The 19746-nt window shown below is 39.0% G+C and overlaps 1 protein-coding gene across 1 annotated transcript in view; it reads left to right on the top strand.

The window, feature by feature from the left end:
* The first annotated feature begins 8189 nt into the window (after positions 1 to 8189).
* RUNX1T1 (RUNX1 partner transcriptional co-repressor 1) overlaps positions 8190 to 19746 on the top strand; it is a 163000-nt gene continuing 151443 nt past the window's right edge. The window contains 3 exon segments of the mRNA XM_036031234.1: positions 8190 to 15403; positions 15524 to 15659; positions 15661 to 15722. Of these exon segments, the coding sequence (XP_035887127.1) occupies positions 15283 to 15403; positions 15524 to 15659; positions 15661 to 15722 (319 nt within the window). The 5' untranslated portion in view covers positions 8190 to 15282.

The following is a 19746-nucleotide window of genomic DNA, read 5'->3' as shown; positions in this document are numbered from 1 at the left end:
TATTTCTGTAAGATATCTAAATCTTTTGTGAGACATATGTTACTGAGCTCAGTTTGTCTTTGTTCCTTTTAAAAGTCTTGATTCGCAGAGAACAGGAATGCTTTGATTCTGCTTCCTAACCTGATACCTGTGTGGAGCAATGTTTGAGGTTGGGCGCAAATCCGTGGGACACACAAATGGACGTGAAGATGTTAAGAAGAGGTTGGAGGAAATTGAAATACCAAAAATCCCTGAGGGAATTGTGGAATATTTATGAAAATACGTGGTGTGTTTTGAAATGCAGATGTCTCTAGAACATAAGATGTAATCACAGGGATGGAAACTGTCCTTAATAAATCTTCTTAATTAAAATCTATTATTTAGAAAAATATAAATCCTCCTGCAACATTAGAAGCAGTAGTAAAAGGTGGGAAAGCTATGGACTCATTCAGGTTGAAGCAAATCATTATTATTGAAAGGTCGTGGTTGTAACCTTTTGTTTTGTTGTTGTTGTGTTTATTGTTATTTTAAATTTAAAGAAGTGTCATTCTGGTAATCTAAACATAAACTGTTTGTCAATATACCCAACTATCGATAGGGAAAGATTGTGTGTTGGCATCGCTGTCCAATTACATGAACTTGTTTTTGTTTTTGTTTTTTTTCAGTTGCAAGTCTTTCAGCAGATGCTCCTCCAGCTCATAAGCCTCAAAACCAATTATAAAAAATAAATCTTTTATTTTTATTTTTAATTATATTTTATTAATTATGCTATTACAATTGTCCCAATTTTTCCCCCTTTGCACCCCTCCACGCAGCACCCCACCACTGTTCATGTCCATGGGTCTGTGTATAAATTCTTTGGTACTCCATTTCCTATGCTGTACTGTATATCCCCACGGCTATTCTGCGACTACTATTTGTACTTCTTAATCCCCGCACCTCTTCACCCATTCCCCCACATCCCTCTCCCATCTGGCAACCTTCAAAACTCTGTGACCATGATTCTGTCTCTGTTCTTCTTGTTCTCTTGTTTTGATTTTAGATTCAATTGTTGATATGTATTTATTGCCATTTTATTATTCATAGTTTTGATCTTCTTTTTCTTAAATAAATCTCTTTAATGTAAAAAAAATAAAAACTTTAAAAACAAATAAATCTGGCCTAGCCTTCCCTCAGTGTTCAAATCTCCGCTATTAGACCCAGAAAGAATGATTTAAAAATATAAATGCCTACATGATTGCTTTTATGAAAAATATATAAATTTCTCTGTTCTTATGAGTCTTTAGCTGTCATTAAACTTTAAAAGCACTAGACCTTTCAGTTAAACCAGTGAAATACGGCATAATTGTTATGACATGTCAATAGGATGAAGTAATTTCAATAAGTGGTTGAGCTGGGGCAACCAAGGCTGAGCCGTGCCTTGTGCAAGCAGAGTCCTCGATGCAGTATCTCTGACTCAAGGCCCTGGCCTGTGGCTATTCACAATGAAGTCATCATTTCACACTTTGAATTCATTAGTTTATAGTACCTCTTCTCAGTTACACATAGCACGAGATAAACATAGTCCCAGGCAAGGAATGGCTATCACTGACCCTGTGGGAAAAAGTTGCGACCTTACCCTCCCGTAGAAATCACCCACTCATGGCTTGGGTTTTATAGAGCTTCCACTCTTGATTGAATAAACAGTTTTGTTGCTGGTTGTTTTAGTACTATCTGATAATGGGGCTTCATTGTTGATTGCAGGTGCCTGAACAGCAACTGGGGAGATCAGGAACGTAGTCCTATACGAAAATGCCTTTCTTCTGTTATGGATTCACAGTCCCTTAGGATGTTCTGTGTATTCTCTGAGCACATAAATGCTGTTGGCTTTTGTGCAAACTGTGAAAGCAGAGCTCTGTGAAGGAGGATGGTAGGGTGGTCTCATTGCTCCCAATAATCTAAAGCCTTGTTCCTGACAGTGTGCACCAGCATCACGGGCATTAGAGATGCTTGTTAGAAAAGCAGAATCTCGGGCCCAGCCCAGACCCACTGACCCAGATTCTGCAACTTAACACAATCCTCCAGATGCTTAATGTGTACATTACTGTTTGACATACAGGGCTCTAAAGGAAAATATATTTGTTCTTCCTTATTAGAAACAATATGTAGTTTCCATGAAATGTATTAAAACTGCAAAAAAAAAACCCCTATGTGTATATATACACATATACACACACATCTTTCTTCTAAAAATATTAAATAAGGGGCATTTATATAAAAATAAAAATGTGAGAATTTAGGAAAAATGTCAGTTAACAGTAATTTTTTTCCTAGAAAACATGACAAATCAAAATGTCCTATCTCATAAAAACTTCTTCCCCTCAAGGAAATGGGCCCAAGTTACAAGTCACATAGGACAAACTGAGTGGCTGACCTCATGTGTCCTGTGGTTTTTCAGGTGCCTGACCTAAAGGGCACATCGATCAAATGATTTCCTCAAAGAAACATTTTCCTTAGATGATATCTGGTGGGAATTTTGGAGAATCCCCTTTGTCTTAGGCAATGGAGACACCAGTAGTTTTTTCCATGGGGACACTGGGGTCTCTCAGTTGATGGCCTGCCCTACAGAGAAAAAAGGAAGAACTATGAAAACAATCTAATGCCAAACATGAGTATGCTCAGTCCATATTTGCTATAGATTTGCTCTCTAAAAGTTTTTTCTCTTCACACTGCTGTGCTATGAGCCAGTTGGCTGTTGTCTTTCTCCTGAGGGGTGAATGTGCTACAGTGATATAGTGATTGCTCCATGAAAATAGTCTTCTAAGGTGATATGGGATGCATTAGACTGATGTTCCATGGAGTAAATGGATATTTTTAAAGGAATGGGGAAAATGAGAGTATTAAAATACTGTAACATATGCATCTTTGAAAGGGTGTATTTAATCTGGACATACACAATTAGAAGAAAAGAATTATCATTAAGACCTCCATAGCTTCTGTTTTTTTTACATAGAATTTTTTAGAAAAAATGTCTAGCCCATTGAATAAACTAAACTGAAATTTCAGAAACATCATGGTCTATTCTGGAATCTAAAAGTTTTATAAATAGTTAAAAATATAAGAATATATGTTTTTTTTCACATCACATTCACAATTATTTCAAGATGTATTGAAATACACATATGATATAACATGGAAGACCCTTTTCTTTAGTTGCCCATATTTTCTTAAAATATTGGTAGTGTTAAAAGCTTTGGTTTCTTAATAATTCAGTAAAGAAGTAGTTGATTCATGTGGATAAGAAAAGGCATCTAAGTCATGGAGCATTTAATCTTATTCACTTATTATTCAATAAATATTTATTGAGCACCTAATATGTGTCTATCACTGTCCAGTGAACAAAGACTTCTGTCTTTGTGCAGTTACAAAGCAGTAATATGCACCTAATTGAGAATTATATAGACAGAATAACCACAAATAAAAAAACACAGCGGAAAAGGAAAAATAACCTCTGGGCACATTCAATACAAAATGAAAATATAGAACTTCAGTGAGGGAGGGGTATTATATGATTTCATTCTGATTTATCATATTTTAAAAACCAACTCTTAAAATTGGAGGTGGAATATATTCAACTTAAATTAGAAACATGTGAATAATATTTTTATTTGGCAGCATTATTTTTCATGGATTAGTTGTAAACAATCACATGAAATAATTTCTAGATTACAGACAGTTGTGCTTATAAAAATACTTTTATATGTATGGCATGTATTCTTGTGTGTGTTTCACATTATGCAATAAATACATTCCTGCAGTTTAATGTGTCAAAATCTGACAAATTTGAATATTTAAATATTTAAAAGGTAAAACTCATTATTTAAAGAAACACTAATATGAATTACTTGGTAAAACATTCCAAACTTTAAAAAAATTCCTTTTGTAAATTAAAGAAGTAATTGAAATTTTGCAACTTTGGTTTTTGGGTGCAGGCTGGTTTTAAAGTAGTATGAAAAGGACACATGATTATCTGAACACATAGGGAATTATAAATAAAAACCAAACATTGCCTGCAGGTTTGAGGCTAAATCATACCAAACCAACCAACTTAGTTGAAGAGATAATGAATGCCATTTTTTAGTTTAACTCATAATTTTTTCATTTAAAAAATCTGTTTATTATCCCATGTTAAAAGTATCCTAAGAACTAATGTAATGATACCATAGACTGAATGTATACTAAATATATGTGGCTTAACTACTATAAAATAAAATAAAAAGATCTCTGAAATTTATTCTTTTACTTGTCTGTGTCCTAAAAATGAATCCATAAGTAAGTTAAATAACAAAACTGCAAAATTTGGAATAAAACTTGTCCTTGAAAATCTCTAAAATAAACTATATAAAACTACACAGCAAAAGGGAAAGAAATTGCAAATAGGGGGTAAGTTCTAAATTTATGAAAATGTAGTTATTGCTTGCCATTCTTTATGTTTCTATACTGTACCCTTTCACAAATACAATGAGTAATTTTTTGTTAACTATAAATAATCTGGTAATTAAGGATTTTCATCAACCTAGGTGAACTGGAAGACTTTTTTAAGGTACAGAAAATCACAGCCTAGGAGTCATTTAAACTTGAAGATTTATAAGAGGAATTTTAAAAGTGCCAATTATGTACTTCTTAATATTTTGTATAGGGATTCCTTTTTGTGAGAGATCAATCACACTTCTCCAAAGAGGTAACAAGCACTCATCTGAAATTTGTATGGAAAGCTCTCTGCCTTTTTAAAGGATTGTTCTAAGAGAAAACAAAAACCATCCTTAGGTAACATTACTGAAAAAGTAAACCTATAAGTTGAAAGACCTTGGTACCTTCACAATAATGAAAAATTTAATGATGTGAGGAAAAAAAATCTAATGTGAGAAAAAAGAAAATTGCTAGTAAGGGTTTATGATAGTTTAACATATTGTATTATTTTATTTTCCAATTTAATGGTTTTATTAGGATGAGTAAGTACCTATTTTTCCCCAATATTCCCTTTTAAAAAATTCATTTTTAAGATGATAATGACAACGATGATCATTTGACTCAACAAACTAAGTAGTCTTGAAACTACGGAAGCCTGATCTCTCGTGTGTGGCAGAAAAAAAAAAAAAAAACTAAACGCTGATCTCTGTCTCTTTAGATTGGTTTAATAAAATGTTATCAATCAATAGTTTATTGTGTTATGAATATTATGTTGTGTGTATCTCTCACCCCAAGGATATGGCAACCAAATATTTTGTAGACTTGCACTGTTTTCAGGTAATTCACCCCTGCCCACAACACTTATCAATGAGCTCTTCCCTTTTCATTTGTTCTATTTTCCTAGATTTTGTAATTCAAGATTCACCTCATGCTTCAGTTGGTCCCTATACATAGTCTTTATTTGCTGCAAATAAAGGAGTTAGGACATAATACAAGAGAAAGCCCTACAGGAAAATATATTCTATGTTTGTAGAACACATGCCTTTAAAAGGAGTGGAAAGTGGGTTAAGGAATAAACTGAGTCATTCGACATTAGCTCAAGGATGTTCTTTAGCTGCTGTTACAAGAAAAAGAATGAAGGCTGAGATTTAGTGATATATTCTATCCGATGTAAAGCCAAATTGACTAAAAAACATTGCCATTTAAGAAAGTTATAACTAGAACAATGATTATTGTTTTTCTAGAAGTATGACTAGAAAAAAAGATCCTGTAAGATTTGTAGAATCTTAAAAAATATGATTTAAATATAAGCCTTGTTGTTGTGAATATAGCCCGAAAATGTAAAACTGTTTTGATTTCCTGCAAGTTATTTTTCATTGACTTTGAAGTTTAATGTTTCTAATATAAATTTTATTGGCACTATTTACAGGAAGAAGAAAAATGTGGTATGATATATATATATATATATATTAATGTTCCCCTTATTTATTACATCCCAAAATTGGTTGACTTACTTTAATTCTAAATTTTAAAACATGGTTTTAGAAGTAGCACTACTTCAAAAGAATCATTCCTGATTCAAATATCCTTTCATTAATTTAAAGTAAGGATAAATGTGTAGTTCCAGAATCCAAATTACTGGTTTTCAATTTGGGGGACAGAAAAAAAATAATACAAATAATAAGATAAAATACCAAAATATTTTTGATTCTTTGTAGAAAAATAAGCCAGCTGCTTTGACACAATGTCCTACACAAAGGAGTTATGGTAGTGTACACGAAATTTTACATTTGAAGATTATTAATACAAAGATTTGCAAGGATAGCAAAAAATGAGCTGTACATGCAGAAACTGCTATAGAATGAATGTACAACTTGATAATATTTGAGATTCAAATTAACTGCATCATAATATCAAATACCAAGACTTAACATTACAATTCGTTAATCCATTATAATTCATTAGTCAAATGTCCCAAGGAGAGGGAAGAATATACAATGAGTATTTTCTGGAAATGAATTGCTAAAAATTAGTGGAGTATGAAAAGACTTCAGAATTGGAAGCTCCAGCTGGGTTTAAAAGGATGGGGGACGGGATATTACTCACTATTAAATATTTGAAGAGGCACTTTTAAAATTAAAATCCACGAATATCTCATCAGTTCCCACTGCATCAGGCCGACTCTGATTTCATCTTAAGCATTTTTTTCCTTTGTAAAGACGAGATTTGGAAACATGCACACAGGACATTTTGCATTGATTTAGGCCAGTTGGGAAAAAAACATGGTTCAAAGCAGGATTTTAAACTGTTGTACTAAATATAATAACATTAGCAGTGGTGGCACCGTTCCATAATTTTAAGATTTTTATTTTACTTATTATTGGAAGCCATTATCTGATATTTGACCTACATATTAGTATTTTCATTATTATTTAAGCCCCCTCCCTTTTTTTTTAACTCTGTACAAACATATTATCAGTCTTGTTCACTGAGGGATTATTTACTCTGGACATATCTGGAATTCTTTCACCCTATCTTGTCCTCTGGGACTCCCTCCCCCTTTCTGAAGTATTGATATTAACGTGTGGGGGAGGGGGACACATTCAACAAAAACGTTGGATAGAAAGAGGACCCTCTTAATGGTATTCTATGGGAGAAGTAGAAAAACAAAGACAAAAAATGATAACTGTTTTCTCTAAGGCTATTATCTAATGCGAAAGCAAATAGTCAGTCTGTAAATCAGCTAACAGAAGGGGATTACAGAGGAGATCTGAGAGTGGCTTGATTTCTAGCAGAGCTGTCTCTCCAGCCAGTGACACAGGCAGGGCAGCCAGGAGCACTCCAGATGGCCGGGGAAAGTGGTCGTCTTGGGTTACTGCAGGGCACTGGGGCCGGCGGAGAGCAGGCAGCCTGGTAAGGCATCTTTAGGGAGCCAGCCCGACGTCCAGCCTGCACTGAAGAGGGCGAGGTCCGGAGGGAGGCCGCCCGCGCACCCGCCCGCGCGCCCTAGCGAGCCAGGACTGCCCATTGTTAACATATACTTGACCTCTGTGACCCTTGCACGACACAGATGTCTCCTTCTTCCACCTCCCCTCTCCCTGGAGCGGACCCTCCCCCAAGCACCTGGTAGCGGCGGTGTCGCCGCCTCCCTTGCTAGCGGTCGCGGCGCCCAGGGCGCGGGCGCGCGCCGAAGCCGGCCTGGTGTGGGCGCTCTCCGCGCACTGCGCGCGGTGCTCCAGGTCCCCGGCGGACGCCCGGACGCCTGGACGCCCTGCAGATAAATGCGTCGCCTTCCTCAAGAGTGAGCAAGGGCGGGCGAGGCAGACGCAGACGCCGCCAGTGACAGTGGCAATCCCTGCGTCCCACATTACATTTGTCTGCCACAGCAGCAACAACAGAAAAGCGGAGGGAGGGAGTGACGGAGGGAGGGAGGCGGGAGCAGGGTAGCGGAGCTCCGCAAGTCTTGGGGTCTGCGTGGAGGCTGCGTTTGGCTGACGTCCCAGACCCCGGGCTTTTTGCCCCGCAGCTCGCCGTGCGCAGTACCTGGCGGCCGCAGGCGCTCCGTGGCGGGACTCCGCGGCCTCGTGGTGAGCGCGCGTGGGCGAGTGGCCGCTGATACTCTGGCCTCCCGAGGGAAGCGGCGCCGCGCCCTCGCCCCCTCGCCCCGCGGGCCGGCCGAGACGACGGGAAGTTTTATTTGCAGCTCGGAGCCCGTGGCGGATGGTGGGACTCTCCGACCCTGTGCAGTGTAAGTGCCCGCGGGAGGGCTGGACTGGGGGCGGGCGGCGGGGACGGGCCCATGGCCATTACTATTATTCTGATGGCCGTCATCTTCATTTGGATTATTAGACTAAGAGCCTTCAGGATGTACTTATCAACTAGGGTAAGACTACGGAGCAGGGTAAAGAGGAACATCGAGGGTGCCTTCAGTCTTCAATGACACTGAACTTCACGGGTCACCGCCAAAGATGCAGCTTTCACTCTTAGATTTCCCCCACTTGTATTAAAAATAATTTTTCTTTCCTCTCCATGGTCACGATTTGTAAGCAGGAAGATCATTCGTGGGCTGACCCCGCTCCCATCCCTACAAAACCACTGGTCAGAGTGCCCACGGTGCGTTTTGTCAGGTGGCCCTAAACCTGCATCGTGGGTTTTGTTTTTTGTTTTAAAATCTGGAAGGGAAAGGCTCGTTTATATGGTGGAAAACTTAGCTCTAGGAGCAGGAGAGCGGAATCTTAACTTTGAGACCCGGCTGCGACTAGGGTAGAGGTCTTCTTAGCGGCATTCAGGCTCTTTGCACCAGTCTGAGAACTTCCCCTGTTACTTCTAGGCGTTTGGGGCGCTGGAGTGGTGAGCCCCGCGGTGGGCGGCCCGGACCTGAGCACCTCTCGGCCAGGACGGGTCCGGGGCTTTACTGCCGGCGTTTGGTGGGCAGCATAGCTGCTGCCCTGACCTCTGCGCACTCCGGGCTCCGCCGCCCTGGCCCTGTGGGTGTTCCCGTCTTCAGCCCCGACGCCGTGCCCGCCTGCCCGGAGCCGGGAGCAGAGCCTAGTGTTCCGCAGCTCCCTCCCGGAAGAGCCCAGGGGGGGAGCTGCGTCCGGGGGATTTTTTTCCGATTTCCAGAAACCCGTCTGCTAAAGCCTCCGAACCCGTGGAGAAGTGCGCGGGGCCCTGCTGCCCACCGCTCTATTGGCGAACCTGAAAAGACGGGTGGTTGGCGCACCCAGACCCCTCTCTTGGGGTGGACCTAGCACTGGACTGGACGCCTTAAGCAGATATGGTTACCTCGGCATCAGGCGCTTAAAATCCTTTTTTTTTTTTTTTTTTTTTTTTTTTTTGTAGGGGCGGTCAACCCTTGGAAAAGTTTGAGTACTATGATTACGGGAAGTAGGATGTGAACCAAGACTTACTAAAATTAGCTCTCCCCCAACCCCTTGAGTCTCTCAGTTTGGAGGATTTGGCTGGGGAGCCTTGCAGCCCTTGGTCTTCTTATTCCTTGCAAAGCATAATGGAGAAATCCTTTGAGCATAGCTTTTCTTCAAGATTGGGTCACCTCAAATCCCAGCGTGCTCCAGCCTGGCTGTTGCTTCCTGAGGGAATCTGCAAAATGTCACTTTAAGGAATAGCTAATATTCCCGGTGGAGGAGGTCTTGCAGACCAGTCACCAAGGCTAGGGTGAGGTTGTGAAGACTAGGAGAGCTGGAGAGACCACCCCAGACCAACTTCATATACTTAATGCAACTCTGAGCCCCCTTGAATTTGTAACTTACCTTCCCTTAATTAATCTGCCCAGGGCCTGTATATAAATGGCTGTCCACAGCTGCTGCAAATTGATTTATCCCCTGATAAAGGTCGGGTTGCTGACCAAAGCATTTTCTTTCTACCTTATGTGTGAATTGAAATCTGTTTTACAGGGGTTTTTTCCCCTCCTGGTCTCCTTTTAAACATCTGTACCATTTTTAGGTGTGCTCAGTGGCTTTTATTATCATACCCCCCCCCCCCTCACCCCTTTGCATAGAGCAGAGTGAAACTGGGTCGGTGCCCAGTGAATCCACACTCACTAGAATACAAATTGACCGGCTTCTCTGTGATAAATGGTTTGTTAGTGTTGGGGGCCTCCTTTTAGTTTATTGCAGCATTTGCCTTGACCATGTGAGTCTTCTGTCCTGCCCAGTTTCTCCTGTCACACAGTTCCTTAGCAAAGGTTGACAAACACCATTGTTTCTTAAACCAGCATAGCCCCAACCGGGGTGTTTATGTCAGCTGTGATGTGTACAAGCAGAAGCAAATTCATAATTCTATGGATTTCCCTACTTTGTTTGGCTTTAAAATGTAGTCTAGTTTTAACATCATGGGGCTTTTAGATAACATAGGTGGGGCTATCTGATTTCTTTTTCTTTTTTCTTTCTTTTACAGATTGTTGTTTTTTAAGGGAGGTCTGACAGTCTTACCCAGTGTTAATCATGGAATCTCAGTTTGATCCAGGCTTTTTTTTTTTCCCCAGCTAGGATGGATGTCGAAGTCTATCGTTACTTTACATGTACTGTATTTAGCATTTGGTATTTCCTTGGTTTATTCTTTCAAAAGACAAAATTCCAACCAAATAACCAAAGGATCAAGCTTATTCTGGGTGCATGGCAACTGACTTTAAGATTATGCTTAAGAGAAGAGCTTTGTATTAAAAATCTTTGTTTAAGCCAGTTAGACAGCAGACACTTTATTTGAAAACCTAAATATTGAGTGGGAGAATTTGAATATGTAGTTTCTCCAGTGTCTAGGTTCATACCTAAAAATCATCTGTGACTCACTAATACCTGCTAATAATTTGATTTTAAAATGATCTTTGAGGACCTTTTTTGATAAGAAACATTCTACTTTGCAACACAATGCAAACTGCACTATTACTTGCAAGTTGCTGGAAATGGGCGAGTATGTGTTGCAGCTATAGGACAGCAGCTTTTTATCGTTTTTACAGTTTTCCCTTCCTAAAGAAAAGTAAAATATTGCTCTTGATGCTGGTATTTCATGATGAGCTATTTGATTGAGGCTGTGAGTCTAAATATTTGCAGATAAAAGAGCACTTCAAAATTTGTAAAGAATACGCAAATGTAAAGTGCCATTATCATTTATTTTATTGTAATGTAGAAGCTTAGCAAAATAAAAAAAACTTTTTAATACATTGAAAAGGGATCACCAGAAAGCAGTGCTTCCAATAGGAATGCTGGTCAGTGGCTGTCAGTTTAGGACATTCTTCACTGTCAAATCCTGTTTCTCACTTCTTTGATATGAACATCAGCTGACAGGCACTGAATGCAAAGCCTTCTTCATTGAGGTTTTATGCAGGCAGCATGGCCCTTCATAGTGAAGCAGTCTGAAAAATTGGCACCTGCAGGATTTGCATGTGAAAAAAAAAACCCGATTCAGTTGCATTTTACCAGAGTCTATTACTGTAAGTTATGTAAGTTCAATGAGAAAAGATATTTATTTGTTGCTGTTTGGGCAAGTAAAAGTGCTTTGTTTTATATACACCTTATGAGTCATGTAGCATTCCATAGACTTTATTGATAGCAGAAGTAGGAAGAAGTGATCTTTGGCTTTATAGAAGTTATTTATTATGGAGTAGAGCTATTTTTAACCATGTGCTCACAGAGTGCACTTACATTCATAGTTAATTTTTTAGATGTTCCTTAAAATGGTGAACTCATACAACTTTCAGAATAATGTATATGAAGTTAAATACATAAAATTAGATTAACATAAATATCTTTTGAAATGATCTAGGATTTTAAGTTCCATAGTCAAATAACAAGTTAAAATCTGTAAGAAAACAATTAAATCTTTCATACTTTTAATGCTCAGGAAAATGTTAAGTTTCTTACTGTACTTGTTAAAGTGTCACTAAAATGCCTTTTAAAAATACTATAGTTGGCCTTATTTATGCAAAACAACTATCAAATGTTAAATCAACTAAGACACCTTTGTGAACTATTACTGGGAACACTTTATTCAGCATAAGTTATTACCTAAAGAGATACCTCCCAACTTCACTTTTTTTACAGCCATTAATATAAGAGTTCCTAAATAATGTTTAAAGAACAGTGAACATTTTATTAAAGCAAACATTAGTCCAGTTTAATGGAGGTAATTGTAAGTGATAAGACAGAGCAGGTTATCTCTGTGTTGTTTAAACAGAAGGAGCTACTTTGCACCATTTCCAGTAGCCATCTGTAGAAGAGAAGGGTTTGCACCTGTCTGTCCACACTAATTATAGATTAGGGCCAAAGAAATGAAATTTGAGGAGGTTTTCAGCTAATGAAATCCATACTGATTTTATTGTAAATGTGTTTTATGTACAGAGGGTGGTGGTTGAGTTATGAGTGAATAAATTGCTACGTAGCTGCTAGGCACTTGTTTTTGGAGCACAATTCTGCTGCATTAACCTTTGGTATTAAAAAAAAAGACAAACAACTTAGAGACGGATGCTAGCCTTTGTTTGGCATCCATAGCTACCATTTAGTGGGGAGCAGTGAGGTTCAGGGTGCAATTTAGAAGTGTGCTGTAAAAGCTGCTTAAATGTTAAGAATATTCTAATATTTTGAAATGCAGATGAGGTAGAAGGTAGGTTTTAACATATGTATGTAAAACATCAGAAAATTAGAAAGCCTTTTCCCCCCTGCATCTCAGTTTCACATAAATGAGAAATTGAAGTAAAATAAGTGAGGAATTCATGCCTCAATAAAAGGTCGCATGGATGTCTACCACATCTGTTTATAGTAATTATGAACATAATTAACATAAGAATTACAAATGAAATAATGACAAGCTGAGCAATGAGATATTGTGCAATAATGGTCATATGTTGGAATTCTCACATTATAGCACACTAGAATTCACATACTCAAAGAAAGAAAGAAGAGACTAGATATTTATCTGCATTAATGCTTCAAAACTTATCTGCCTGGGCAGATGGACTTCTTGCTTTTATAGGAAAGTAACCTATTATTAAGAAAAGAACTAGTTGCAATTAAGATTTCTAGTTGCCAGCCTGGACTTTAAGACAGCTGTGATTATAGAAACCACTTTCTGTGGTACACTTATTCTGTGATGGTAGGTCTTGATTATTATATTGCTATTTTTTTTTAATAAACTGAAAGCTTTGCAGCAAAGTATTTGCTTTGGAAAAGAGTCATGAATTCTTCCCATTAGAGAATTGGTTGATCTTTTCTATAACTGTGAGTCAAAAGTCAATGAACAAACAAGGTAGTAATGGAAATATTGTGCCTCTACGAAATAAGAACACTGGCAGATTAGCCTTTGCACAGTTTTCTTCATGTCTTCAGTGTTTGGATGCTTTTAAAAGAAAAAAAATGTAAGCCTTTTCTGGATTTGAAAGTACTGCTTTGCTTTTCTCTCTTTTGTTTAAATACCAGTTTTTCAAAGAACATGCAATGGTAAAACCAGTGGGCATTTGTCAATTGTATCTTTTTTCTTCCTAGAGTAGCAACAGATTTATAGGCATTTACATGGAATCTGTCCAAACTGATCTAACTAAAGTGTAATAAAGGGGAAGGTATGTGTGGTTGGGTTTGGTTACTCTGAATACCATTTTCTAAAGCTAGGGAAGTGAAAGGTAACCTTTTATGAATGCTAAAATGATACTTTTTAAAGTGGTCACTTTTTGAAGGTGTTGGAGAAGCAGGACCTTGTTCTCCTCTCAGTGCTCCCGCTTTTCCGTGTTACTGGACCTGTGGAAGATTGTGGCGGACCCCTTTCTCTGCCACACTCAGTGCAGAGGTGTTCCACACAAGCCCTTCTCTCACCTCTGCCCAGCTTTTTTCACTTGGCCTGACCTGTCAACCCTCCCTTAGTTCTTTTCTTGGGGTGGGAGCATGGGGTGGAGGGTGTGAATCCACTGCACCTAAAACTGTTTTTTGGCTAGGTGTTTTGGAGGGGAATGCTTGATTAAAGAATGCTCCTCCTCATTTTCTGAAGGACTTCTTCAAATTTGTCTCCTTGTGGGGACACTCTCTTGCTCATGTATGTTGTTTTTGTCCTGCTCATTAGCATTACTCCGTTACTCCCTTCACCTCTACCGTTTTTGTCTCTATGTTGAGACCCCATGCATAAATTGTTTTATGCGAGTCAAGGGCAATTACGCAGTTCACTGGCTATTTTATTCTAAATTCATCCTCCATACTGCACTGAGAGCCTCTTAACATAACCAAACACTACCCCCCCCCCCCCCCCCAAAGTAACCTTTGCTACATTAGCTGCACTCAGTTAAGGATCTAATCAGATATTCAGATTGTCTGGTGCCTGCATTTAAAAATGAAAAGGTGCTACTACTTAACTACCCAGATATCTCTCCCTCCTAACCCTGAAGGGGTCTGGTCTGGTGGACCAGCATTAGCCCTGCTTGTTCCCTGATTGATTCTTAGGCTCTGGGTGGGTGAAGAGCTGTGAGGCAGCTCAAGCAGAGATTGATTGCCTCAATTTCAAATTCCCACCTCCAAAATAGACTCTGAGATGTACACACAAGGAACCTCCTCCCCAACACAATTTCTGGAGGTGGAGCAGATGTCTACAGGAGTCACCTGTAGCTACCAATCACAAGTGGCCCTTTATATCACAGAAATGCTGGCAGCCCAAGTCTTCTGGTTGGACACATTAAAGCCCAAGGAAAGATGTTTAATATCTGCCTGTATTCGTCTCTGTTGTGGGTTTGTGTGGGGGTAGGGTGGGCTGGGGTGAGTCTGTGTATAATTTAGGAGTGTTGGGGTCAGCAAAGAAAGGGGCAAGAACTTCCCCTTGAGGTTGGTCTGCAAGGCGGTGTTACTGCTCCGAGGACTCAGCTAGGTTTGTTTTGCAAATTGGGGCTATTTGGATGCAGGTAAGATGGTGAATGTCTCATTGTTATGCTCTGTTGTGAGAGAGCTCTTGATCTCCCTCTGACCTTGACAGAGCCTCCAAAAGGTTCACGGGCTATCCCTGGAGCAGGGAAATTCAGTTTGCTGGGATGAATTCCTGTCTTTTTTCTCAGAGTAGGGACAGATTTGGGAATGCAGGAGACTCCCAGCCCTGCATTCTCACCCAGCTGTGGGCCACCTCCAAGGTACCCCCACTAACCACCCCCATATGGTGGCCTGATCCCACCCCCCCCATTATTCCTTCAGGGTTTTTTTTTCTTCCAGTTTGTGTCTCTTCTCCTACTTTCCCTCTCTCTCCTGCTCTGTCTTACACGCACCCTCTGTTTATTTTCCTGCCTCCATCTGGGCCCTGCTGATATTGTAATCACCCTGATGCACGTTGGCTTCTCTCCTCTCCCTCCTGCGCTCACACACTCACTCACACACAATGTGCCATCCTGACAAGCCTTTTACTTCTGATAAGCTCCGATGTGTGTTTAATGAATACAAAGCCACGGTCTGGGTGCCGCCTCGGCTGCGTAGCCTCTCTTGCTCTCCTTTGCCAGAAGGTAATCTCCAGGAACAGGGAGGGGAGGCGAGTGGGGAGGTGGGAGGGGTGGGAAGGAGCAGGGGGGGAGCACCGGGAGGCTGATTTTCTCTTTCCCTCTCTCCCTTTCCAAATGATTCAGAAGTCGATAAGAACAGGAGAAGTGAAGATGTAACATGTTATCTGTCGCTCCTCTTAGCTGGCAGAGAGAATTTACATTTAAAGATTAGCAGAGGGAGGAAGAGAAATCTGCCTTTTGTTGTATGGGTGAGGAGGAGACATCAGCCCTGGCCTGGCCGCTATCTCCCATCACCTCTGCTATCCAGACTGGACACACCAAGGTGAGATTACCAGAGAGCCTTATCTTTAATTGGGTTCAGTTTTGCCAGTCTGAATAGGTTTAAAGAGACTCGATAAAGGAGAACAATAGATTATTTATTGACTGGACACTGAAGCCTTTAGATGAAGAGGGGAGAGAAAAAGCTGCTTAATAACTTGATTAGTTCATTTTTATTTTTAAGGTGAGGCAGTTTCTCTTATGGTGCAAGGGAGGTCCATAGAACTTAGGCAAAATTTGAATGACTTCAATGTCTTATTTCCTCTTCACCTCTTTCTCCTCTTCTCACTACCACCTCCCTTATTTTAACAGGAGTTTCACTACCCCTTATTTGTAGGATTGACAAACTGAGAAAATAGGGTAGAGGCTTTTGGAATTGATCATTTGTGTTTGATTTTGTGTGTCTTGTTTTGAAAGGGTGATGAATTGATGCTAACATACTTGAATGAGTGAGAAAAACACATGAAGCCTACTTTTAATATGAAATTAGTGTGTTTTATAGTATGGTTTCAACTTGGTCTAGAGAAAAAAAGTCAACCCTGAGTCTGTTAGGTAGATCTGTATTTTGGATTTGAATCATGGAAATTTTTCCTTGGAGTTGGTTTTAAAAAAGAATTAAACAATGTTTTATTGACTCATGAGTGTATTTAAAAAAATATAGTATTTACTCTAGAAGGTTCTTAAAATGGATAAAAGTGGAAGAAAGAATTATTTTGCCTCCTATACCTTGTCAGGATAGGTGTTTTCATAGGTGAATATGATCCTGCCTAATTAAAATTTGTTTAAAGCGAGGGAACATGTTTTCTTGTTGACACAGATCCATTGGGTAAGACAATAGAGTCCCATTATTTCACTTCCATCGACTGAACATATTGACATTTCAGGTTTGTCATTGCCTCAGTGAGCATGGTCAAACACTGACGTTCGCAGACCAACTGGCCAGAGTGGCACATGTATTACTGTGTGTCATTTCTGCCTTCAGGTTACCTTATCACCCAGACAGAATCAGAATGGACAACCTGGAACCTTTCAGGAGGGCTAGAGCTCTGTTGGCTCAGAAACTAAGAGGTAGCATGTTTTAGGAGTATCTTTAATTTTACCCACCATTGGGTGTCCGCAGGGAAATGCGTGGAGCAATTTTATTTAAAAATATGAGAAGCAGCCTAGTTGCCAATCTTGTATATTTTATGCATAATACCCATTTGCAGGATTGACCTGTACCTTCTCTGGAGGTATGTACAGTGAGAGGTCGGTCGCCTCATTTAAGTGTTTTACAGTTTGTGCGTGGGGGACATCTGTTCTTCCCCAGCTTGGTGTACGCAAACACCCAAGCACCTGCTAAATCTCTGTCTGATAAAAGAATGTGTAAGTCCCCTTCCATAATGGGAACTGACTTTGACTTTTTGTTTCTTGTTTTCTGGTGGTGGGTGGAATACAAAAACAGGATGTATATACAGGGTTGGGCAAAAGCAGGTGTATAGTTGTTCATATGGAAAATAATGATACATAATAATACACGAATAAACTCTGTTCTGAGTATGCACAACTATACATCTCCTTTAGCCACACCCTGCATGCATAGACAGTAATATGTAAAGGTAAATATATGGGTATGTGAAGCAGAGACAGAAAAATATGTATTGTTATGTTACTGTAATCCACCATTCTATACACTTTGCTTAGTCTTTGCATAATAAAACTAAATATGAGGCAGATATGGAGTCAAAGAACTGTGAATTATACAAAAAGCGAATATGCAAAAAACTAGAAAAAAATAGCATTTTAAAAAGTTTAATGAAAATGTAAAACTATTATGAACATGCCTTATACACAGCAATTATTGCCATCAAGGAGGCAACTGATGCCCTTCACAGCCTTTAGAACAAAACTGGTGCTTTATACCATTTTCATGAAAATGTTAGGTTTCTATTTGATCAGCAGGTGCTTTTGAGATGAAAGCCATGTGTAAATTTTCAGAAGGCCAAAAGTGTCAATTCAGAAAAGGAAAGTGATAAGAGAAAATGCAATCAGTTTTCCTGTTTTCAATTTGTGCAGGATTTGAAGAGCTGTTTTGTTAAACTGCTGCATCTGCTCCAATATGAATATTGAACTACTTCCACTAAAAATAACAACCTATAATTTGGAAGCCACTGCAGTCTTTTGTTAATGTGAGTGGGTTATTTAAAAACAAAAAAACAAAAAAAAAGACAAAAAATAAAAAAAAGACAATTATCTTTTTTTGACAATCTCTTGCCTAATGTGCATTTTCATTTGTTGGCACTTTTGCCCTCAGCAGATAAATGGTATTATGTAATTAGAACTTCATCTTGCTTGACTGTGAAAGAGGTTTCCATAGGTGAAAATCTGGTAATATAAAAAGGGTTCTCACAGACAGTTTATTTTTATTTTAAAATAACGTGTTTATTTAAAACGAGATAGTTATTCCTCACATTTTCTAATACTGTGTATTTTTTAACTTATTGCCAACCATTATAACAAAGTTAACACTGCACCATTGCATACTGAGCATCTTGTGATTCATTTTATCTTTAGTACACCTGCAAATGTAAGTTTAAACTAATCAGGGATATTTTTACCTAACAGAGCTTTCAGAATAATTTTTTCATGCTTAAGTAAAATGATTAAATTATGCTTGAGTGCCTGCATACAAAAGCTTTAGCTTCTATAGTACTGCTAATCAAATAAGTTCTATGGACAGAGAAAGTACCATATTAGAGAAAAAATTAAGTGCATTTTACTAGTGAAATTTCTAGGAAAGACATGTTCTTCTGAAATCACCCAGGATTAATTAGGAAGAAAACTCTAACACATCTTAAATAATCAATATAAATAATACTTCTTTCTTGTAGTAAAAATGGCAGTGTTATTATCTGTTTGAAACTGGGCATAGAGAATTAAGGTAGAAGACTAATAAAATTTGAATCAGGTTCAGTATTAAGTGTATCCACAGTTGCAGTTGAGTTGACTGTGTTTGTAGTAATTTGTCCAAGGTGAGATGTGATCACTGCTTAGGATCAATTAGAGGCTGTGTAGCTTCTGGCTTCACACTTGAATTGACAGACACACTTTTCACTTATAAACCCAGAATATCTGCAGAGTGGATTAATGGGAAGAGAGACATTGTGATACATTAGCATATTGGATTAACAAATGCAGTGTTTCTTCTGAAACACCAACTCAAAAGAAGTAGTTTCAAGAACAATGCAGGGTGGGGCAAAAGTGGGTTTACAGTTGTGAGTACACCAAACACAGTTTATTTCTGTATTTTTATTTAATAATTGTATTTCCATATGAACAACTGTAAACCCACTTTTGCCCCACCTGTATTGAATGTTTCTTGTGATTACATGTATGTAGCCAACCAAAGAATAATCCTTCTAAGGAATTTCTGATATGAAGCCAAATGGTGGCATGTTGTGTTGACACATCTTTCAAGTGACCTGGGCAGCCCTGTGGACATATTCCCTGGTACGGCACCAAGGACTTTGCCACCCTCAAGAAGTGATGCTGAGTCACTCGTCTGTGTCAGGGAGTATATTTCACAGATACAACCCCATCATTTGGTGTATAATCTTCTAATGAGTTGTTTGTGCTGAAGCCACATTCAGTGTTGAAGCCTCAGTACCTTATATGGCATCAAGAGGGGAGAGCTTTCTGGGACTCTTTTCAAAATGTTCATACTTAATGAAGTGATGCCCCAGGCTCTTACTTCAGAACTGATAAAGTAATAACCCAGGTTGAAATGTAAGGTATGAGATCCTTCTGTCTGAAAATGTTTAAAACCATAAATGCTGCTTAGAATCGCTGGCATTTTCACTGATGCTAAGAGAACTTCTTTTCAATGACCCCTTGCTTTGATAATTCTAATTGAGATTACCTGTATAGTGTAACTCATGGGGAGATAAAGCAGGCCTTTGTTTTTGTAGTTTCATATTGGTCAAGATCTCTAAGGAAAATTAGTATTTAGGTGAATAGGGCCTTTAGAGTATAAATCTTGTTGAATGTGG

Source organism: Phyllostomus discolor, chromosome 7 (genome assembly GCF_004126475.2).
Source record: "Phyllostomus discolor isolate MPI-MPIP mPhyDis1 chromosome 7, mPhyDis1.pri.v3, whole genome shotgun sequence".
NCBI classification, from domain to species: domain Eukaryota; kingdom Metazoa; phylum Chordata; class Mammalia; order Chiroptera; family Phyllostomidae; genus Phyllostomus; species Phyllostomus discolor.
Note: the sequence above shows the minus strand (reverse complement) of the source record. Positions and strands in the feature narration are given on the sequence as shown.